General features: G+C 40.3%; 1 protein-coding gene across 1 annotated transcript in view; it reads left to right on the plus strand.

The window, feature by feature from the left end:
- psme3ip1 (proteasome activator subunit 3 interacting protein 1) overlaps positions 1 to 25,418 on the plus strand; it is a 97,573-nt gene that overhangs the window by 67,170 nt on the left and 4,985 nt on the right. The window contains exon 6 of the mRNA XM_060837771.1: positions 24,113 to 24,177. Within this exon, the coding sequence (XP_060693754.1) occupies positions 24,113 to 24,177 (65 nt within the window). The remainder of the gene's footprint in view (positions 1 to 24,112; positions 24,178 to 25,418) is intronic.

Genomic DNA, 25,418 nt, shown 5'->3' on the forward strand with positions numbered 1-25,418 from the left:
ATGCTTCAGTCACTGCTCTGATCACCAACTAACTCTCAGTCAGGGTTTGAAGCTGATGTCTTCCTCATCTGTTTCTCAGAGTCTTCAAAGGTGCCTTTATGCGGGGGTGGGGGGGAGCTAATATTCTTTGGCTGGTATCTTTTGTTTAAGATCTAAATGACTCTCCAATGGAGCAAATCCTGAGGCTTTATGTTTGTGTTCTCTGTAATACTCCTCCCTGTAATATTGGATGACACCTCATTTGTATATTCAGTGCATAGTTGAACTCCAGAATCTATCATCCTGTCTTCAGCAATTATATACTGAATTATTACGATGCTATTATATTGCAATTTTTTTTTGTGTGGTCTCTGGGATTTCATTAGTCTTTCCACTTATTAAAATGGGCTTAACTTGGAGAATAGATTGGGAAGCACTGGTCTAGATAGAGGGAAAAATGTCTTCCCAGTTGGAAGAACCAAGAATTGGAGAAACTGATATAATGTGAATGGCAAAAACAAAATGATGAAATGAGAAAGAATGAATACTTTTCTTGCATTATGCCGATCGGATTTGCAGTGAACTGCCTGGGAGTGTGGTGGATGATACAACTCCGAGTCAGTTGTGGATTTCAAAAGGAAAATGGATGGTGTCTCTGTGTTGGTTTCAGACTTCCAGCATCAGCAGTATTTCACATTTATTCACGTATTTGGTTGGTTGGTCACTGGGCTGTTAATTGTCCATCCTTCCCGCTATTCTGGATAATTCTGAAATCTCAAAACAGGAGTTGATGGAAAAGCTCAGCAGGTCTGGCAGCATCTGTGGAGAAAAATCAGTGTTAACGTTTCAGGTGCTTCCTCAGACTGATGGTAGTTGGGAAAATGCTGCCATGTTCCTATCTCCCAGGATGTTGCCTGGGCTGGAAAGTTTTGGTGAGGAAGAAAGATTGGACAGACTGAGGTTGTTTTGTTTTGAACAGAGGAGACTGAGTGGGGGCATGATTGAGATGCATTAAGTTATGAGGAGCATAGATGGGGTAAACAAGAAGGAATTTTTCCCTTGGTGGAAAGATCAATGTTAGGAATCTGAAACTCGGTGCCTGTAAGGATCGTAGAGGCTAGAAACCCTCATAACATTTAAGAAATTTTAGATGTGTACTTGCGAAGCAAAGGCATGCAAGATGATGAATTAAGTGCTGGAGATGGACTTAGAATAGTTACAATAGACAGTTCTGAAGAGAGCCATCCCAGACTTGAAATGTTAATTCTGCTTTTCTCTTCCTCTTACCTGGATGGGCGCAACCCCAACAACACTCAAGAAGTTTGACCCCATTCAGGACAAAGCAGCCCACTTGATCGACATGACATCCACAAGCATCCACTCCCTCTACTACTGACACTCAGTAGCAGCAGTGTGTACCATCAACGAGATGCCCTGCAGAAATTCATCAAAGATCCTCAGACAGCTCCTTTCAAACCCACGACCACTTCAATCTAGAAGGACAAGGGCAGCAGAAATATGGGAACACCACCACCTTCAAGCCACTCCCCAACCTGACTTAGAAACACACTACCATTCCTTCACTGTCACTGGGTCAAAATCCTGGAATTCCCTCCCTAATAACATTGTGGGTGAACCCACAGCAGTTGGACTGCAGCGGTTAAGGAAAGCAGCTCACTACCACCTTCTCAAGGGTATCTCAGGATGGGCAATAAATGCTGGCCCAGCCAGCAACACCCACGTCCCAAAATGAATAAATGAGATGCTACCAGAACTGCTTGGTTTCTCCGAATTCTGAGTTTGAACCAAATTCCTGAGTTTGTTGAGTGACACAACTAAGCAAAAGATGATCATTGCAATAATGATGTGCTGCAGAAGATATATTGTAGAGATGGTAACATGTAAGCATATGAACTGCCAGAGAAAGTGGCAGAGGTGGGTACCGTTACAACACTTAAAAAAACATTTGGATAGGAAAGGTTTTGAGGGATATGTGCTGAAAATGTGTTGCTGGAAAAGCGCAGCAGGTCAGGCAGCATCCAAGGTACAGGAGATTCGATGTTTCGGCCATAAGCCCGAGGGATATGGGCCAAACATAGGCAAATGGGACTAGTTTAGCTGAGGAAACATGCTCGGCACGGATGAGTTGAACTGAAGGGTCTGTTTCTGTGCTGTATGACTCCATGACTCTAACGCTGATTACATTTGATCCCACCTGGAAGCAAGGGTAGGGCTAGTTGCAGAGTCTTTGAAAGGTCACTCATTCTTTTGAGGTCAGTGAGCAATGCTTCTGTGGTTAATTAGTTCGTCAATGAAATGTAATGAGAGGCAGTGACTCCATATTGTTAAAATGTTACCCTTAGCCGGCTATATGCAGTGGGGCAATGCTGAGCCACTGCAAAACTGGAACTGTGCTAGTGATTGGATACTGCAGTGCAGCTGTATAAAGCATGGTGGAAGGTGATCTTGGCGAAAAGATTGTGTAGCTGTGAGGTGAGCAGTTGTTGGCAACAATATGGCAGAGGAAGCTGGGTTTTGTCATGGGAGTATAACTTTGCTGGAGCAGTGGGACGCAGTTTCAGAAGCAGACCAGTTCAGCTGGGAAAAAAAGAACACGTGATGCTGCGTCTAGCAGCTCATGGAAATCCAGATACATTACCAGCTTGATGAAGGTAGCTTGGCAAGAAGCTGAAATGTGCTGCAATATGTGTTTGTGTTGTGTGATTTTTAACTTCAGGAACTCATTATGTCTTGCACCTTGGTGCACTGCATTCCTGGTCTCTAGTCTTAATTAGCCAGTTTATATTCTAGTATTCCTCTGTATTTCATGCTGATAAGACAGAAAAGTATCTTGTGATTTACTAGTCAGTGAGGGAAAAGTTATGATATTGTAATTGGTAAATCTAAATTAATCGTTTTTGTTTATTGCTTTTGAAACTTTTGGATTTTCTGCTAACAGAATTCCTATTTCATGCCTTCGCATCTTGAAGTTCATGGTTGGTTGCTTTTTGGTTGCATTTGATTTGTGGTATTGTTGCAGTCCTGGAGAGTCCACTAACTTTTATAAAGGAATAAAAATTTTGCCCCTAGCCAAGGTAAAGAATCACAAGGTGTGATTTCATGTTTTAAGACTTGTACTATAGCAAGCAAACTAAAATCGATATTAATAAGACCATAAGAAATATGAATAAGAGTAGGCCATTTGGCTGATCGAGCCTGCTCCACCAATCAGTAGGATCATGGTTGATCTGACATTTCTCTTATCCACTTTCCTGCCCTTTCCCCAGAACCTTTGATTCCCCTACTGATGAAGACTTGTATTATTTTCAGCTGTCCACAAGGTCTCTGCCCCCAAAGCAAAGAGTTCCAAAGACTGTCAACCCTCTGAAAGAAGAGATTCCTCCTCATCTCAGTCTTAAAATGTCACCCCTTTATTCTGGGATTATGCCCTCTTTTCCCAGACTCTCCCATGAGGGGAAACGTCCTCTCAGCATTTACTCTATCAAGCCCCTTGAGAATCTGACATGTTTCAGTGAGATTACCTTTCATGATTCTAAATTCCAATGAATTGTCCCAACCTGTTTATCTTTTGATCGTAAAATAATCCCACCATAGTGTGGATCATCCTAGTGAACCTTCTTTGAACTGTCTCCAAAGAAATTATATCTTTCCTTAAATAAGGGGACCAAAACTGCTCAAGATGTATTTGAGTATTTCAGTTGTAGTCTCACCAGCACCTTGTACAATTGCAGTAAGATTTCCCTACTCTTAAACACCGACCCCCTTGAAGTAAAGGCCAACATTCCATCAGCCTTTCTGGTTACCTGCTGCACCTGTGTGCTATCTTGCTGTGTTTCATGCACAAGCACCTACAAGTCTGCAAGTTTTCACCATCTAAATAATACTGTTAATTTGTTCTCCTTTCCAAAATAAACAACTTCGCATTTTTGCACATCATACATCTTTTGCCAATTTATTGCATACTTGTGTAACCTTTATCAGTACCTCTCGTGAACCGTTTGTAGCCCCCTTGCAACTTGCCTTTTTTATACTGTCTAAAACTTTGGCTACAAATATTTGCTTCCTTCCTCCAGGTCATTAATATATATATTGTAAGCAGTTTTGGTTCTAGCACTTCGCCCTGTGGAACCTCACTGGTTACAGGTCGTAAACCTGAGAAAGAACCCCCTTTTCCCCATTTCTTTCCTGGCCATTAGCTAATTCTCTGTCCAGGCCAATGTATCACCTTTAACTCTGTGGACACTCATCCTATTATTTAATCTTTTATGAGGTACCATGTTGAATGCTTTCTAAAGGTCGGCTTGATGGTGGGAAGCAGAGGGTAATAGTGGAAGGATACTTGTTGGACTGGAGGCCTGTGAGTATTGAAGTACCTCAGGGTTGGTGCAGCGTCCATTGCTGTTTGTTATCAATATCAATGATTTGGATGAGAATGTACAAGGCAAGATTAGTAAGTTTGCAGAAGACACTAAAATAGGTGGTATCGTGGACAGTGAGGAAGGTTATCAGAAATTGCAGCAGGACCTTGATCAGCTGGTGACATGGGCTGAGAAATGGCAAATGGAGTTTAATATAGATAAGTGTGAGTTCTTGCATTTTGGAAAGTCAAATCAAAGCAGGAGTTTCATGGTGAATGGTAGGGCCTTGAGGAGTGTAGTGAAACAGAGGGACCTTGGAGTCACAGGTAGATAGGGCAGTGAGGATGGCTTTTGGCACAGTGTCGTTCATCAGTCAGGGCACTGAGTATAGAAGTTGGGAAGTTATGTTGCAGTTGTACAGGACATTGGTGAGGCCGCACTTGGAGTATTTTGTTCAGTTTGTTAAAGGGAGGATGTTATTAAACTGACAAGAGTGCAGAAGAAATTTACAAGGATGTTGCCAGGACTCAAAGGTGTGAATTATAGGAAGAGGTTGGAGAAGCTATGACTTTTTTCTTTAGAATGTAGGAGACTGAGGGGGGATCTTGTAGAGCTGTATAAGATCATGAGAGACACGGATAGGGTGAATGCAATAGTCTTACTCCCAGGATTGAGGAATCGAGGACTAGAGAGCATCAGTTTAAGGTTAGAGGGGAAAGAATAAAATGGAACCTGAGGGGCAACGTTTTTTATACAGAGGGTGGTAGGCATACGGAATGAGCTGCCAGCAGAAGTGGTTGAGGCAGGTACATTAACAACGCTTAAAAGATATATGGATAGGAGAGGTTTAGAAGGATATGGGCCAACTGCAGGGAAACGGATGGACATTTTGGCCAGCGTGGACCAGTTTGGGCCGAAGAGCCTGTCTCCATGCTGTAGGACTCTATGACTCTCTATGACATCTACTGGTTCCCCTCCATGCACTCTGGTTGAGACTTCTTCCAAAAACTCTGATGAACTGAGCATTGCTCTGGAAGCAATTAATATACTAAACTATGGAGAAAGTATTTTCCCTATTAATTCACAAAAATGCCACACTACAATTATACATCAATAGTGCACTCTCAGCAGATATGCAACCTTGACATTCCTCCCGCTGATCCAGCAGGTTGTGTTCCCCTGTTACATCAGGATGTGTCTTCCAGAGTCGTTTTTCAAAGACATTTTGCAAAATCTCCTGAATTTGGGTTGACTGCTTGGTCTTCTAAGTATCTACAAATTCTATCTCTTCAAACAGGAAATCTGTTCTCACACCTATTGCTTGCTCGTTAATACAGAAACGATCTCTCCTCCACTTGCACAACAGTACTATTTTTAGTCTTTAGACTTTAGTTTCAAAGTCTGACTGAGACTAAGAGTTTGTTTCCAGCATTAAGGTATGAAAGCTGACACTTGACATTTTATGAGTTTCATTACAGCCCTGGTATCCCATTGGGGACCAAATCACATGGGCCAGTTTCCAAGCAGAGTTCAGCATAATTACTGCCTCTCCCTGCCCAGGATATATAATTTTGCCTTAATCTTTGAAAAAGGATTATAACGCCATAGGTCATAATCAGGAGGCATGAAGAGAACTCCCAAAGGAAACTTATGCCTCACTGGGGTAGCACAATAGTACACCAGAGTTATCACAAATGTACAAAGGTTTGAAAGTTATGCAAAATTCCCCAGTTTCTCTTTTTTTCAGATCGGGTTGGCAGAAAGCACAAACCAGATTTCTGCACTTAGCAAGGATGACTATTTACTTGTAATAACTTGTAATTATTCTAATTATAGGTAAACAATTATGAACTTGTCGGCTTAATGGAAGGCCAGGCACCAGAAAGGGCAGTTCAGTGGTCTCTGTCCACAAGGTTTACTGAAATTACTTTTTTGCTGATTAGAACACTGCTTTTTGATTTTCCTTCGACAGATACTTTCACCAGTTTGCAGGTGAAACATGGTGACTGGCTCCCACTTACAAAAGCTTTAAACTTAGCAATTAATAGTCACACTTTACAGCGATTGAGAAAGGGAAATAGACTGGCTTCTTCAGGCTGCAGATGCTTTTTACCGTTGAATGGAAATAGCTCCTTCTCCCCCTAACATTATTTCTCCCAAAACTTTCACATCCCAAGCTGTTCACCTGCCTGGGAGCCAGTCACATGGTTTTTGGCAGGCGAAAGGCCTTTGTCATTGATAACTGGGTCACTAGTCCATAGACCAATTACTTGTGGCTGGTGAAAGCTCCAGTCCTACACACCCATCATCTCCAGCTCTTTTGTAAACTAGGCTTCCATTATTGCTTGGACAAGCGTCTGTGCAAATAGTACTTTCAATAAGTGTCAGGTTCCTTGCTTTTAAAAAGTGCAGTACATTTCCAACAATCCTTAGTTTTTAAAACAGTTCTTCTCCCAATTCAGCCAACAATCAAAATTACAGAAGAATTGAAACCAAAATAACTGTGGATGCTGTAAATCAGAAACAAAAACAGAACTGAGGAAGGGTCACTCGACCTGAAACATTACCTCTTATATCTCTCCATGGATGCTTCCAGACCTGCTAGGATTTTCTGGCAATTTCTGTTTTTGTTACCTTATCACCTTGCAATGGAAATTCTTGATGGAGGAGGTAAAGCTACACTGTCATTACCTTTCAGTTAGCCCCCAAGATGGGTCATCAGCACAGAAATGCCTCTCCTTGTTGCATGATTGAAATTGAAGCTTGTTGAATTGCATAAGTTTGCAATTCTGGGAGTCTAGGTCAGTTGCTGTTTGAACTCCAAAGAGAGAACAAGACTCCAGGCTGAGTTGGCAGCCTGCTTTGGACCCTCCATCTCTAACTCCAGCTTACTGGCTGTGAAGAAGCCTATACTTTGCTGCTAAGTAGTAATATATAAGAACATAAGGAATAGGAGCAGCAGTCAGCCAAACGGCCCATTGCACCTTCTTCACCATTCAATATGATCATAGCCTGATTTTTTTGTGAACCCTGCTCCACTTACCTGCCTGCTCACTATCATCCTTAATTCTTTTACTGTTCAAAAATCAATGTTTGCCTTAAAAAGCATTCACTGAATAGCCTCAGCTGCTTCACTGGGGAGGAAATTCAACAGATTCACAATCCTTTTGATGAAGTTCCTCCTCAACTCAGTTTTAAATCTGTTCCCCCTTATTTTGAGGCTATATCCCTTAGTTTGAGTTCCAGTGGAAACAATCTCCCTGCTTCTACCATATATGTCCCCTCCGTAATTTTATATGTTTCTATAAGATACCCACCCCTCCTCCCTTATTCATTTAAATTCCAATGATTACAGTCTACTCCATCTCTCCTTAAAAGCCAACACTCTCGGCTCTGGAATCAAACTAGGGAACCTCCTTTATGTCCCCTCCTGTGCCAGTATGACTTTTCTCAAATAAGGAGACCAAAACTATACACGGTATTCCTGGTATGGCCTCGCCAGCACCTGATAACTGCAGTATAACCTCCCTATTTTTGACCCCTCCTCCACCCAAAAGCACTAAAGGAATATATTCCATTTGCCTTCATATTTATCTGCTGCACCTGCAGGCCATCGTTTTGTGATTCAGCCTACAGGGTCCAACTTACCAAGAAATCTTTTTTTGAACATTGACCTTTTGGAAGTTGTAATTCACATGAGTTTATGTCAACAGCACAATATATAAATTGCAAGCAGAAACAGAAATTGCTGGAAGAACACAACAGGTCTGGCAGCATCTGTGGAGAGAAATCAGAGTCATCGTTTTGGGTCCAGTGACCCTTCTTCAGTTTTGTTTCTATATTTATTTCTGATTTCCAGGATCCACGGTTCTTTGGTTTTTATTTCTGTAAAATGTGAGTTTTCTTCATCTCCATTCCTGTACAGTTTTCCTTAATGTGCTGAGTGTTTGTGAATGTTGGTGGGTTAGTGAAGCATTTCCCCTGCAATTTGACTACTTTGTTAACAAACCCTATTTTTGATTTAATCTTCAAGGATTTACTGTCGTTTTAATGTTAAAAATGTGGAATTGAGAAAACATGGTTTGGGGAGCCTGCTTTGGCCTACTTCAGTAAGGTACAGGAATGACAAGAGTATGTTGACCAATATTTTGCTTTCTTGGGCTTAAGACTGGCAAAGAAATCCTAATTTAAACTCACTCCCGTTCTCCAAGTCATCCTGGTTTCATCATTGTGTTTCCAAGGAACAAGCAATATCATTACAAATGTAATAAGTACATTTTGCTTCAGAAAGATTGATGGCTATTCCTGGGGAGTGTCGAAAGGTTTTGCTGGAGGCTTCACTCCTTGCTCCCTCCCCTGTCTCTTACCCTGTGTTTGATATAGACCTCTTGCTCGGACCGAGATGGTGTAGTGAGACTTCAGAGAGGGGAAGGGAAGAAAAATAAGAAAATAACTTATTTTTAAAAAAAGGAGTCTGAAGCTGAGGTTCTACCTAATTATTACTGTCACTGTTGAAAATGCAGCAGTGTTTTTTTCCACATCTTAAGTGAATAGTCTTAACTAGTTTGCTGGCGAAGCTGTCAATTGAAGCCAGCTGCTGCAATTATCCATTATGCTGATTATCTTCTTTGAAACGTGATGCTTTGGTTCCAGTGCTCTTGAATCTGGAGCTGCAGTAGCTTCCTCCCACCTGTAGAACTGGGGAGTTAGTGGAGGAGGAAATTTCATTGACTCCGGGTGATTACGTCTTGGGTGCAATATGTCATGGTGTTTAACCAGTTTTTATTTAGTATGCCTGCTTTAGTATCCTGATTCATATCAGTTTGGCTCAGTGTTCTGGTTTCCCTTGTGCAGCAATTAACATAATTATCAGTGAAAATTTTCGAATTGTAATTGAAGGGTAGTTTCTTGTGGATAATGGAATATCTGTACAAGGGGAGGGGGCTGGGTGGGCATGTGATGAGCAGACCATAATGGAATATCAGGCTGATTCAGATAGGGTTATAGACCAGGAGTATACCATTCATCTACTGGAACCTTCTCTGCCAGTCAACTAGGTCATAGCTGATCATCTACCTCTGTGTAGTTTGCCTGCCATGCAAACTGTCCTTATTGATTCCTTAATATTTGGCTTGCGAAAATAATCTTGTACTTATCCCAGGAATCTGGCCTCCATTGCATTTGTCGCTAGCTTCCTGTTCTTCATTATTTGGAAATGAGATTTGGGGATTTCTCAAAAAACTCCATCCAATTTAAGTATGCACAAGCTTTGGGTCCCTTTTGAGTTTGAGTTGCTATTGAGGAGAGTAACTACTAGGTCACAAATTTTTGAGGAATTCCAAATATATCAGAAACGTGATTTCATGATGCTCGCAGTCGGTGGGTGGGTGACTTGGAAAATTGACCCTTGAACCAACTTTTGAAAAATACCTCATGGAACGAAATCAGAGCATTGTCCTTTGGTGCAAGCTAGCTCTCTTCCATTCTCCATAGGGATGGATGTGGGCCTTCATGGTGGCATCCATTAGTCTCGCAAGACCTTGGATCTATGCCTGGGAAGTCTTGCTTCAATCTTTGTTGGTGGATCAACGTCTGTTGTTGCTGTAGAGGCCCACATGGGAGTGGCAGTCTCGGCTGCAGCAAATGCACTTGAAGGCACTGTCCTCCCAGTGTTGTCTTGGTGCTTTTTTTATCCCTTAGGTGCGCTTTTTGTCAGCACCAAGCCTCATAACTTCCTATAGTTTGGCGCCCACAACTGTACACACTGCTGCAGCTGAAATTTAACCAGAATGCTACATAAGTTCATCATAATTTCTCTGCTGCTGTTTCTTATGTCGCTATGAATGAAGCCTAGAATACTATGTGTTGTATTAACAGTTCTCTCAACCTGTCCTGCCACCTTTAATGTCTTATGCAAATATATTGTACACCTGGGTCTCTGCTCCTGCATACTCTTTAGGATGGCAGCCTTTATTTTATACTGCCTCTCCATGTTCTTTGTACCAAATTGTATCAGTTCATTCTCCTCATATTGAACTTCATCTGCTGTCTATCTGCACATGGTGGTCAATGTCCTTTTGAAGTTCTACACTGTTGTCCTCACAATTTATAGTTCTCCCAAATATTGTGTTGCCCACAAACTTTGAGATTGACCCCATATCCCACGATCTAGATTATTTACATATGTCAAGAAAAGCCACAGACCCAACACACTGACCCTGGGGAACTCCGCTACAGACTTCTTTTCAACCCAAATAGTAACCAGGAGCCATGACTCCATTTCCTGTGCCTTGGCCAGATTTGTATCCATCTTGCTACTCCATGTAGTTTTACAACAAGATCTATATCTTTACTAGCAAGTCTGTTGTTTGATACTAAATCATTTTGGAAGTCCATGTGAACTATTAACAGGCTTGTCTTCATCAATCCGCTCTGTTCCCTCTATTATATTATATCTTGGCGATTTCCACTATTTTATTGTCATGATAATCTTTGCAAAAAAAAAACTGTTGGGTATGGTTTTGTTCACTATTTTCCATAATCTGTTCACTCACTTGTACTTTCAATTCCATTAAACATTTTGTATCAAATTACATTTGATTAAATTTCGTATTTTTTAACCGTATTGAAGTGGTGAAGAAATCATGCAGGCAATTTGCCCAGTTTGACTGTTGAAATTCCACAATTTGTCTCCAGAAACAATTATTAACATATTAAATATATCAATTCTGGAAGTTTGTGATCTCAGTATTTGAACACTAATGTTGTGAGATGTAAATGTTTCCCCCAGGAGATAACACGTTTACAATTAAGTTTTATTTTGTAATTTGAAAATGAACAGCATTTTGATCTTGTCTTAATTTTGAAAAATGGAAACTGTAAAACTTGGGCAAATACAACATTAGCCGACTCTTCTAAAACTGTTGCGATGATATTGTTCAAGAGAAAATTGAATCAGAATAAAGTAGCATTTAACAAAGAACTAATGGCAGATGTACTAGGCAAATCTAATATCAGGATGTTTATCAGGAAGAATTTAAAGCTACTAAGAAAAAGGGCTCCAGGTACCACTAGTTGGTAAAACTGATCTCCCTTTCAGTGAAAAAAACTAAACTAGGAGAAAAATAAACAGAAAACGGTGGCTGATGAAAATCTGGAACAAAAACAGAAATTGTTGGAGAAAATCAGCAGGTCTGGAAACATCTGTAGAGAGAAAACAGAGTTAACGTTTTGAATCCAGTGACCCTTCAGAACATTGTGAACAAAGGTGACTGGACCTGACCTGTTAACTCTGCGCTCTCTAAAATAAACTAATAGATTTTGCTTGATTCTGAGAATGTTGTAGCTCAGCAATTAAAATATTGATGATGCAAAAGTAGACTGCCACAAAATAAGTTTTGTAGAATATTTTGAGTTGATGCAGACAATTTGCAGAGGCAGTTTATGAGGAGACATATGAACTGATCCATTTACATTGAGAGGATAAAGTGGGAAAAGTGAAGGGTGGCAGGATTATTTTGGATTTTCCCAATAATGAATGGCATAGGTACAAAAATCTGCTTCAGTGCTTTAGACTGTCCACTATTCATTGATGCAATAGGTTCTGCAAATTTCATAGTTTTTATTGCATAGATATTTGCTGCAGCACTAACTGCACTGACTGTTTATATTCCAATTATTTTCTTCATTGGACAGAACAGACTCATAAGGATATTGGTTTGCAAATGCCAAAATCTCTAAGAGACATTAGGTGATGCCTAGAGATAGACTTGATAATTATTTGACCATATACTGCATCACAGGTAGGTTCTAATGCTTCTTACTTGCATGGGTGCTTTCCTGCAAAGATCATTATCAGAGACTGGGAGTAGGACGTCTGCCTTATTTCTTTAACTTGCACCCCCTTTATCTCTTAAAAAATAATTATAGAGACAACAGCAGTACACAGAACTAGGCGCTTCCGACCCCTATCTAACCATTTTACCACATGGTATTTTTACTAAATCAAGAGCATTTATTTTGTATTCTTTGCGGTTCAGATATATTTAGTGTCAGGTTATGATTGATAGATTTTTGCAGCTAAATCTGCATGATGCATCCAAAGCAGTCTTCACATTCTTTTGTTAGTAATTTACTTTGTTTCTTTCAGCAGCAATTCATGGTAATTTAGAAGATTTCAGAACAGCATGCGATTCTATATTTTTTTCAAGTCTTGAACTTCATTCTGCCAGGTTTACTTCTTGAACTGGAGCTGATGTGACATGTCATTGACTTGTTCAGCAGCAATCAAAATAAAAATAGTGCTATGTGCTGTTCAGAAGCTGCTTTGTTCTCTTTGAAGTAAGTAAAACAGAATCACTTCAGATTTGCTGAATATTTTAAATTTTTTTCAGGAGGTGGGCATCCTTAATTGCCTTGTGGTAGTAATGTGACATCTAGTTTTTTAGATTTGTAATGAAAACCATGCTGGAGCCACTTTCTAAGGATTTTACACTCGTTTTGTGCAAGGCTGAGATGATGTGTTGGCTGAAAGGCATTCATCAGTTTGTTTTGTTTTATGACATTTGATTAATCTCCTAATCCTTTCTTGTTTTTAAAATATATTTTTATTGAAAAATAGATTTTTAAAAATATTACAACAAACACAAAACAATACAATTCAAAACAACACAAGGAAAGAACACAAAAAGTTTAAAAAACCCAAAATGTATAAATATATATATGGAAAAATATATATTAAAAAAACTATTATAAGTAATAGCCAACAATAAACTAATAAATAGAAATAACTCAACTCAGTCGAACAAACCACGTTCGCAGTTCCTCCTCCCTGGATACTGGATTTGAAAAGTACAATCATTACGACTATTTGGAAGCCCTTATTAGTGTGGCAGATAAATCTGTCTCCATGTATTCCAAAAGGGGCCGCCATGTTTTATAGAAATTCTCAGTTTTGTGGTATACCATACTTATGAGAAAATCCAAGGGGATATGCTCCATAACAATCTTCTGCCAACCTGACAGGCCAAGGGGGTTTTCCAATGCCCAACCTAACAAGGTATTCTTACTTGTGCAGGAAGTGAGGATGTTGAAAAGTTTTTTTTCTTATGCACATCTATAGGAAACACACTTGGCAGGCCAAGAAGAAGAGAGATTGGGTCCTTCTCCACCCTTATACCCAAACTCCCCTCCATTGCACCCGCCACAGCACTCCAGTATGTTTGAATCCTACCACAGGACCAAAGACAATGGGTAAGAGTGCCCGTACTAACTCCACACTTGGGGCATGTCGAGGATACCCCTGGTTTAAATTTTGATAAATGATCTGGAGCCAAGTGGACCCTGTGGAGAATCTTCAACTGTAAAGCATGGGTCCTTTTGCAAATTTGTATCTTTCTTGCGTTTTCACAAATATCTTCCCATGCCTCTGAGGAAACCTTAATGCCTAACACTCTCTCCCACACCTTGCAGAGTCGATCAAACTAACTCATTTTTGAGGGGTCACCTCCCCAATTGATGATATAAAGTGCTGACAGAAAGTGTACTCTTAGCACTGAACACCCTTGTCTCTGTCAGATTTGTAAGGATCTGTCAAAAGTGTAGTCTATTTTTGGAATAAAATCCCTAATTTGAAAAAAAGCTAAAGAGATCCCTGTTCACTTGTATTACCATGCTAACTGATCAAAATACATCATTGTGTCTCCCTCAAATAAATCACCCATGCAAGATGCATCTTTAGTTGCCCAATGTTTGAATCCTGAATCTGTCATCACTAGTTGAAAATCCAGCATACCGCTGTAGGTGTGAGGGAAGATGTTCTGCCAATATTGCCTTCCCTCTGCCAAATTGCCCTGCACGCTTTAACGGTATTGATGACTGTTGGGTTATGGCAATATTGCCTAACTGTCCTCATTTTGTCCAAGACAGCAAGCCAGTAGGGGGCACCTTGATTGGGAGGTTTTGATATCTAACCATATTGAAAGAGGGTCCCCACAGGCCCAGTCACTCACGTAGGATAAAAGTGAGCTTAGTTGGTAACTTTTAATGTCTGGGAGATCCACTCCTCCTATTCTGTGAGGCAATTGCAGTTTAGCTAATTTAATAAGGGGCCGCTTACGATGCCAAATAAAAGAGCTGAACCAGCCATTCAGTCTCCTGAACGTTTGCTTATCGAAAATCAGGGGGAGCATCTGTATTGGGTATAACAAACAGGGGTGAATATTCATCTTAATAAGCGCCATCTGACCCAACCACGAGACTGGAAACGCCTTCCATCTTTGAAGGTCTTGTTTGCTTTTATCAAATAATTGAACAAAATTAGCTTTGAACAACCAGTCCAGAACTGACTAATGAATATGCCCAAATCCACAAAACCCCCCTGTGACCACTTAAATGGGAATCGATATTCGCCCTCAAGACCTAGTACCTTTGTATGACCACCCACAGGCATAGCCTCTGATTTCGCAAGATTAATCATGTACACCGAAAAGGCGAGGAACCGAAACAGCTGAATTTGACCAAAAAAAAGGACATTGTCCGCATATAATGAAATCTTCTGTAATTTTGACCCCACTTCTGGAGCTGATATACTGGGATCCCTACAAATGGCCTCCGTCAATAGTTTGATCACCAAAGCAAAAAGCAATGGTGAAAGGGGACAGTCCTGCTGGCTGCCCCTAAAAATGTTAAAATTGCTGAATCACACTCCATTGGTGATGACCGTATTGGGAGGGTTACTGTACAGAACCTTTACCCATCTTATAAAGACTTTGCCCAAGCTAAACTGCTCCAGAGTATAAAAAGGTACAGCCACTCAACTCAGTCAGATGCCTTCTGTGCATCCAGGGAAATCACCAAACCCTGTATTGACTGTGTTGACACATTTGAATTACATTAAGCAGCCTCCTTACATTATTGGAGGATCTGCAGCCCTTTATGAAGCCTGTCTGATCCCCTTTAAAAATAGAAGTCTCCAGCCTTAACGTGAGAGTGGATTTTAAACATCTTCGAGTGGATTTTAAAGTCCACATTTAAGAGTGAAATGGGCCTGTACGAAGCACTGTCCTCCAGGACCTGCCCTTTTTTAAGAATAAGTGAAATATTGGCCTCTCTCAGAGATGGCAGAAGACAATCATGACTGTATGAGTCATTTGAACATGTTGAGCATTGAGGCTGACAATATGTTTATAAATTCCTTATAGAATTCGCTGGGAAGTTCATCAGGACCGGGCACCTTTCCACTCTGAAGCTGCTTCCCAGCCTCCTACTCCTCTTACTCTGATTAGGGGGCTTTGAGAAAAGATTCTTATTCGGGGGTCACACCTGGGAGCTCCAGGTCCTTGAAAAAGGACTCCATCTTGGCCCACCCTTCCTCATAGCCCTCGGATTGGTATAATTCAAAGTAAAATCTCTGGAATGCCTCATTAATCTTTTTGGAGTCACATGTTAGGTTCCAGACCCTTCCCTAATTGCCATAATGGTTTAAGGGGCACTTGCTTTTCCTGATGAGATATGCTAAGTATTTGCCTGGCCTATCACCATGCTTATGTAACCTTTGCTTTGCGAAAGTAAACTCCTTGTTTGCTGTCTGCATGGGCATTGAATTCAATGCAGACTGCAACGCTGTAATCCTCTGTAACTTGACCAATAAGCCTTCTCGGCTGCTTTTAACCATGCTTTGAGGAGATGTTGCTGCTCACCTTTCTGCCACTTCCTACTGGTGGAGTAGGGAATAACTAATCCCCTTGCATTGGCTTTGGCAGTTTTCCAAAGGACAGACCAGCTACTAACCGATCCTGAATTAATGTCTAGAAATGCCCAAAATTTTTTAGAGAAGTACTCCACAAACTTATTATCCTTGAGGATAAAGGGATCCATTTGCCAGTGCCTTGCACCCACTGTAACATCCTTAACCTTAATCATAACATACACTGGAGCATGATTGGGGATGGTAATATTACCAATCATACAAGATGCCACCAAGTCCAGGGTTGCCACGGGGGTCAGAAAAAAAATCAATCCTGGTGTGACTTCTGTGTGGATTGGGAAAAAAAAGTAAAATCCCTGCCTGTAGGGTGGAGGCGCCTCTAAATGTCCACCAACCCTAACTCCATTCACAAATCCACTAATTGTTTAGTTTGTACAGAGGGTATCAGGGGACCTTTGGGCAATCTGTCCACTATGGGATTCATAAGATGAATAGAATCTCCCCCTATGATGGTATGCCGGGACTCGAGACTGGTTAGTTTAGAGAACGCATCTACCAGAAATTTGAGAGGATGGGCCGGAAGGCAATAAACATTTAAAACACCATATTCTTCCCCATTTCTCAGGACTTTGAGAATTACAAACCTCTGGTGTGTATCTTTGACACACTCTAGTAACTTAAATGGGAGATTCCTCCTAACCAGTATTGTCACTCCACTACTTCTGGTATTAAAAGATGAAAAGTAAACCCGATCAAAGCCATTCTGCTGTAGCTCCTATCATCCAAGTGTGTGTCCTTTTAACAAAGCAATATTTAATCAAATGATTAACATTTTAGATTCCAGAGAGAAGGAACTTGAAACGCAAATCACCGAGCCTTAGTATCACAAGATCCATCGAACGTAAAAACTACATAAACTAAGACCACTACAGTTAACAAACCTACAAAGCTATCAAAGGGATTATATACAACAAAAACCAAAAAACAAACCAATGTATAAAGCGCCAATGGCGCTGAATAGGGGAACTCACCCCCTGCCTAAAGGAGGCAACTACCTATCCCAAAACCCAATTTCCCATCCCATTACCAAGACTGCAGCCCAGGCATTTAAATTACCTGAACCGGGTATCAACTACCCATAAGTAGGCATCTAGACATCCCAACCATTTTCCCTCCTCTTAGCTAGAGCTGCACTGCAAACACGAGCAGAAAAGAAAGAAAATACATCGTGGAATAGCAATGTAAATAAAGAATTTTTTTTAGAAGAAAGGGGATAAATACCCCACCCATCCTTTGGTATAAGTTAACTTAAAAATTGAAACCGCCACCAAACATAGTTTATGCCAGATTATTACCAATAAAAAAAAGTAGGAAAAGAAAGCCCCAACTGGACTTCCTCTGTTTTTTAGGGAAAAAACAAAGGCATAAATAAACAACACTACTATTAGTAAATCGTTCAGGTTAAGTTAATTTGTCCACAAAGTCTCTTGCCTTCTGTGATGTGTCAAAGATAGGTACGGATTCATCTAAGGTGAACCGAAGCACTGCCGGATACCTCGGAGTACTGGATCCCAAGCTCCCTCAGTCGTCTGTTGACACTGTCATAGGATTTTCTTTTCTGAATCACCGCTGCCGAGAGGTCCTCGAAGAACATGATCATCGGGCCCTTGTAAATTAGGGCCTTTGGATCCTCCCCCTGGATTCTGGAAGCTTCCACAATTCTCTCCTTATCTCAATAGTGATGAAACCGCACCAGGAGAGGACGAGGATGTTGACCCAGACCTAACCTCTGTGCCGTGACCCGGTGAACCCTCTCGATATTCGAGCCTCTCATGCCAGCCTCCAAGTTAAGGAATTCCGGCAGCCAGTCCTCAGTAAATTCCACCGGCCACTCACCTTCCTTACCCTCTAGCAGAGCGACAATCCGAATATTTTTTCTCCTGCCCCTGTTCTCAAGATCACCCACTTGGTCATGCAAATTGCGGACCTGCATCTCCAGGGCTTGGATTCTATCCTTGGCGGAACTGGTATCAGCTTCCACCAATGTGACTCTGTGTACATCCTCATCTGTCCTTTTTTCCCTGGTCTCCCAGCTGCTGTTCATACTTCTACAGCATGATAGAGATCGGGGCCTCTATCTGCTTATCCAACATCTCGCGAGATTTCGTGAGTTCCTTCACTAGGCCCTGCTATGTAATAGAGTCCGAGGATCCTGCAGGCTGGGCTGCGGGCCCAGCCTCGGAAGCTTCTCCTCCCTTCTTCGACATATGTGGATAAGTTAATTTTCAACAATTTTCTGGGACTCTGCAACTTTTCCAGAGCCCCAAGATATCACGATGGCCCGGGTTGGGTGGGTTATAAGTTTGTTACGCTTGTGCTGCGGTGCAGTGTGGGGCTGTGCAATGCGATCCTCTTAGATCGCTGCCATCTTGGATGCCCCCCAGTCCCTTCTTGACCTCGCTTTTGTAATCGCTACCTTACTGCTGCTGCTTTCTGGAGTGTAGCATCCAATGGGAGCAAGAGATTCCAAAATTTTCACCTCTCCATTGGAAGTGGATTCAGCTGGAAACATTGTATTTCAGGTTTTGATATTAAATTATGCCATCAATACATTAAAGAATTTAGAAGTGTTGCTAACTCTATGTTAGAGAATGATGTGAAGAGGAACTGCAAAAAAAGTGGGAAAGAAGTAGCATTGTAAGAAAGAAAAATATTGATCGTTCAGGACTATCCTATACCCTATAGTTCTATGATTGAATGTGCAGAAAAAAAATCCCAGTAAATTGTCAGCAAAGGGGTCAAAAAGGAAAAAAAAAGTAATGATCTTCAAAGGATTATAACCTCAGCCTAATCCAGAAAATGCAGCTGTCAGATCAGCTAACTATGAGACAGGTAGGTTAGAGGGGAATGGAACTGGTGTGCAGTAATATGATGTTTTATATTGCCAGATCATAAGCAGTGATCTTTTGTGCAAACCAGGCATTGAATGCTACCTGTTGATTAGTAGGGAACTGTAGGGAACTGTAAGTTATGAGTATACAATTGATTCCAATTGTGCCATCCTGAAAGCTAAGGAAAAGAGATGACCTTTAAACAGAACTTAGTTGAAAGGAAGGGTGAATTGGTTCATGAAATGAATGCAGAGATGACAAAATGATGTCTGTGCAATTAAAGCTCTGAAGACTGCTACCCTGTTTGTGGAGGATGTAAATGAAAGGGAATGTCAGATGTAAGGATGAAGAGGCCTGGTTTTCCTTGCAGAACAGGGCCTTGCTGCATCAAAGACTGCCCTCAGTGTGCATTAAATGTATCACAAAATGGCAAAACTGCAAGCAAAATGTCAAATAATTTTTGATTGCTTGCATTTCATATTGCTGATGGTTCAGAAATCAATCAGAATCACAGTTGTGTTTCTTTTCCTGTGTCCAAAGCTATATATAGCCATTGTTCTGGTGAGCAATAGCAAGACTACAGTCAGCACATACTGAATGCATTTGACGTAATGATGAGCTTGAGTTATTTTTCTTTAAACCTGCAACCTGGAAAGATTGAAGCTTTTGTACATTTAAAATGACACCGCTAAGTTTAACTTATGCTCTGAGGTTATTTGATTTTCCTCCATAGTAAAAAATATTCTCTTGTAAATAGAGGGTATGGAGGTAATATATTATATTGTAAATAGATTTTGAGCAAATTTACGATTATATAGATTGAAGATGAAACAATAGGATGCAGGCATGAATGAATTATGGTTTCAAGAGGGAAAGGTCAGTTCTTTGATTTGATAAGCTTTTGCTTTAGCCTCCCAGACTTTAAACAACTCCCATTGAATTGATTTAATTTCTGTCAAAATGGTCAGTGTATTTGAACAGTAAGATGAGTAGAATAATTTCAACCTCTGCACAGCAAAAAAAAATCAAATGTGTATATCACGTCACTTTTTAAAAAATTGTATAATGAGTATTATTTAAATGATAATTATGCTATCCATATTTAGAGCAACTTATTTCAATTGAATAACAAAGATCTTAATTTTGCAAGGTATCCTAAATTGTACAGTACGGTTCTCCCTGGTTTGTGTTGAGTTAGCTTTTGTCAGTCCGCTTTTGACAGTCAGAGTAATTTCTGCAATGAAGGGTTGGCTGTGACTGAAAGGTCAGGTCAAGGCTACCAGAAACAAACTGAATGAGGCACAACAAATCACAGGTGGAGTTAAATCATTGTCAAACTTTACGAAAGAAATAAACTTTTAGTTGCACTCATTCAGGATATTTCCTAGAATATTGAACAATCAACGCTCCAAACTGGAGGGAAATAGTCCCAGGCCCTGTTCTGACCCAAGGAGCAAGTATATGTGGCTGAGGGCAGCAGGAATGGAAGGGAGAAGATCATACCTTGAACCAAACTGGCTGCAGATATGCAAATTTCTTAAAGGGCCACCCCAGGTGAATCCTTTTCCTTGCAGAGTTGAATAATAACAGCAATTACTCATACATGAAGATTAATCAGGTGATGAAGAAAATATTCAGTGAAATCCTAATGTTCTCAATGGTTCTGTAGAAAGTATCACTTCATCCTTCATTAGCAGACCTGCAGCACCGCCTGTAAATTAAGGTACAACAGATCAATAAAGATTCCAGATGAGACAATGCCAGCTGGTTGAGCCAGATTAGATGTTGGATTCTGAAATTGGCCTCAGTGAGTAAAGATTGTGGAGGGGGCAATAAAGTGACACCAAGGTTTGTACCCAGCGATTTGTGCTTTAAAAAAAAGCACAAATATATGTTAAATGAGACCAGAATTAAATTCGGTATTGGTATCCATCTTGGTTAAACAGTTTGCCAACAGACACTGCTTAGGCACTTTGTTTTATTAATTTATGAGATGTGCACATTGTTGGCTGGTCCAGCATTTATTGCCCATCTGTAATTGCTGTGGAGAAACTGTTGGTGAGCTGTTGTCTTGCACTACTGCAGTGCATGTTGGTTAGGAACAAGTTTCAAAGTTTTAATGCAGAATCAGATTACTCAGCACAGAATTCTCAGCCTCTGTGAGCATAGTAGTTATTAGGCTGGTCCACTTCAGGTTTTGAGGAGAAAGTGAGGACTGCAGATGCTGGAGATCAGAGCTGAAAATGTGTTGCTGGAAAAGCGCAGCAGGTCAGGCAGCATCCAAGGAACAGGAATCTGAAGAAGGGCTTATGCCCGAAACGTCGAATCTCCTGTTCCTTGGATGCTGCCTGACCTGCTGCGCTTTTCCAGCAACACATTTTCAGCCCACTTCAGGTTTTGGTCATGGTAACCCTCAATGCTTATAGTGGGGTTTCAGCAATGGTTATGCTATTGAATTTCAAAGGGAAATGGTCAGATTCTATCTTGTTTTAGATGGTTATTGTCTTGGCATTTGTATGACCTGAATATAACCTACCACTTATTAGCCTAGGCCTGGGTGTTGTCCAAGTCTTGCTGCACACAGACATGAACCGTTCCAATATCTGAGGAGTTGTGAATGGTGCTGAACAATGTGTAATAAGTCAAGAATCTCCCCACTCTGCGTATATGATGAAGGGAAGATCATTGGTGAAGCAGCTGAAAACAGTTGGGCTTAGGATGCTACCTGAAGTGATTCCTACAGTGATGCTCTGGAACAGCGGTGATAGACCTCCAACAACCACAACCATCTTTATTTGCGCAAAGTCTGACTCCAGACAGTGGAGCACCTTCTACTGAGTCTAGATTTGCTGGGGCTGCTTGGTGTAATAGTCAGTCAAGGGCAGTTACTCTCAATTCACCTTTATCCAGAAGATAATTTCAATTGTTTATTAAATATGAAAAATTGAATATTTCTGACAAGTCAGTTTTCATATGCTTTTGTTTAAATATAAACTTTATTGCCTTTGATTTAAATTTATATACTGCCTTGACATGCCTTGACGTTGTATGCTAGATTCATTTGATTTAAGTATTAAGTACAGTGGTCCAGATTGTGAAAGATCAGAACCAAGACACATTGAAAACTAGTGGGTGGGTGGGCTTTGTGATGATTGACTTGTTGGGTGGCCAGTGTCAGGTGTCTTGAGCAGGCCACTTGAAGGTGGAGTGTAATACAATGTCATCCTTGGAATTTGTTCAGGCAGACTTAGCAGTGCTACTCTATGGATTACTTAAAAGGTGTCATTAATTTGGAGCCATTGACAATGAAAAGGTATTGACAACTGCTTTGAAGATGTCAGCGTGGAGTGGGGAAGCAGCTGTTGGACCTGCTGTGGACAGTGATGTGATGGGATGGGTTTTTCCTGGAAGAAGGACCATGACATTTGAACTATTTTAGGAATTTGTTGGGATACTGGAACATTTAATGGAAAACCTGGAGTGTTCTCGAAAAACCAACATATCTACTCACTGTCGCCATATGCCTATGTGTCTTAAAGGCCTTTCTTAAACTGACACAAGTTCACAACTTGAACTTCTAATTGATTCTTTGCCTGTTTGGGATCATACTTACTTTGTTTTCTATTCTTGCTAATTTGTTCCTTTTTTTTTAAAGTGTCATGACCAAACTTGTTGACTATATTCCTGGTGTGGTATGGCCAATGCATTACTTCTGTTGTGGCTTTGAATCCCAACATGTTGGTTTATTATACTGCTCATTTTCTCAATAATTGAAACTGCTGTGTCTCCTCAGGTGTTTTATTCTCTCCCTGTGCTGATTCTGTCCCTTTACTTCACACCACACCATTTTTGTTTTTTTTTGTCGACAGCACAACATGTTGCAATTATTCAAACAGAAATTAATTTGCCATTTGTTTTCCTAATTGCATTATATATCTAAGATTTTTTTCAAATTATTAAATCCTTTGCACTTCCCATTTTAGTGTCTATAAATACTGTATAACAATTTCACTTAGTTTCTGATCCAGGCCATTTCAGTATGTAAGAAGTTATAATCTTATATTATTCCACCCAATATCTTCTGCTTTCTGATATGATACCTTTTAAGTGTGTGTTATTTCATTTTTTGATCCAAACTACACAATCATATTGTTTCTGCTGAAGAATCACCAGACTCGAGATATTAATTGTTTTCTCTCTGTTGATGCTGCTAGACCTATTGTGTTCCTCCAGCACTATCCATTTTTGTAACCCAATCATCTGTTGGATTCATGTGGGTTTTTCTTTCTTTGTAAGTCTCACAAGGTTCCTTGTCAAAGAATTTTTAAAAGTTCAAATCCAAATTTAGATTAGATTACATTACATTACATTACCTACAGTGTGGAAACAGACCATTTGTCCCACTAAGTCCACACCGACTCTCCAAAGAGTAAATCACCCAGACCCATTCCCCTACATTTAGCTTGGCCAATTCACCTGACCTGCACATCTTTGGATTGTGGGAGGAAACCCATGCAGACATGGGGGAGAATGTGCAAACTCCACACAGACAGTGGCCTGAGGCTGGAATCGAAGCTGGGTCCCTGGCGCTGTGAGGCAGCAGTGCTAACCACTGAGCCACTGTGCTGCCCAAATGAATTATGTGGAATTGAAGAATATTCACAGACAGGATGTTCTCTTTCTAAATCGGTATTGGTACTTGTCCAACCTATTTAGTGTAGTTCCTACAATTTTACCCGCTCTTGAAAGACTAATCCATGAGATTGTCTGTCTCCATTATAGATATTTTAATTTAATTTTGTGAAAGGGAAGATTTTAACTTTTTCTGCTAGAGCTATAACTGAGTGGTCTGAGGCAAATCCAGTATTCTTAACGCAGAAAGAGTTCATTTACATCATATTCATATATTCTTGCTCTGCAGGGATACTTAAAGCTGTGCATAATGTAGTGAAGGTAATTCTAAACATAAACTGATGTTACGTGCCTCTTTGTTCTCTGTTTTAACAGCAATGGGTGCTCAGCCATTGTTTTTATAACTCTTACTTTTAAGTGTTTTAAAAAATATTAATACATTATTGATCTCTGGAAGGGGGGAACAAGTTTTCAAAATGTTATTTCCACTTTTATAAATTTATTTCCTTGTCACTTGATTCCAGCTCATCAAGCTCTGAAGTAGTTAAAAAACAGAAGGTGGATAACATTGACAGAAGTGATCATGATGGTAGGTGTTAATTTCAAAACTGTCTTTACCGTCTCTGCTATCTGTTCGGTATTAGCCAGAAATAACTCCAGATTGAGTAGTGTGTTGCGGTCTGTTTAACATGCACCAAGAATGAACTGTGCAGTCACTTTTTTGATTATAATCCTCTGTATATTTATAGCATTTTGCATTGTAGATACCATACTAGTTGTAAATTGTTTCAGCTGGAATCTTAGAGCCATACAGCATGGAAACAGACCCTTTGGTCCAACCAGCCCATGCTGACCATGTTCCCAAACTAAACTAGTCCCATCTGCCTGCATTTGGCCGATATCCCTCCAAATCCTTCATATTCACGTACCTATCCAAATGTCTTTTAAACATTGTTACTGTACCTGTATCTACCTCTTTCTGTGGCAGTTCATTCCACACACTAACGTGTGTGTGTGTGTGTGTGTGTGTGAGAGAGAGAGAGAGAGAGATATAAAGAAAAAGTTACTCCTCCTGTCCTTTTTTAAATCCGTCTCCTCTCACCTTAAAAAATGTGGCCCCTATTTTTGCATTCCCCCACCTTGGGGAAAAACACCTTTGCTATTCACCTTATCTATGTCCCTCATGATTTTATAGACCTCTATAAGGACACTCCTCAACCTCCTACGCTCCAATGGAAAATGTCCCAGGCTACTTTTATAACTTAAACTCTCCATTCCTGGCAACATTCTGGTAAATCTTTTCTGAACCCTATCCAGTTTAAAAATAGTATTTCTATAACAGGGTGACAAAAACTGTCACAATGCTCCAGAATAAGCCTCACCAACATCCTGTATAACCTCAGCATGATATCCCAACTTCTATACTCATAAAACAAATTAGTCTTTGGAATATGTGGATATAAAGACTAATAATTGGATCTTGTTTTACCTTACTCCATGACACATGATATATCTAATAGTGAAAATGAAGCATGCTGTACTTGGTGTTGTACACTGCTGTCAAATCTGTGCATGTCACAGTGATATTGAGCTTGTACTGCTACATTGTACATTGGTAATGCAACTTATATTAGCAAGATACACATATTGGATAACACCCTTGTGGAATTCATTAGCACTATTCTTAAAATGGGAGTCGATTTACTCCCATAAAACACATGTATGCTTGATGGATTTTGAGCACCAGAACATAGTAGCAGAACATAATGAAATAATTTGTAATTTTGATTGCTCTCTCCTTTTTTGAGTACACAGACAAAGTACTGCAAG

This window comes from Hemiscyllium ocellatum, chromosome 17, assembly GCF_020745735.1.
Source record: "Hemiscyllium ocellatum isolate sHemOce1 chromosome 17, sHemOce1.pat.X.cur, whole genome shotgun sequence".
NCBI lineage: Eukaryota > Metazoa > Chordata > Chondrichthyes > Orectolobiformes > Hemiscylliidae > Hemiscyllium > Hemiscyllium ocellatum.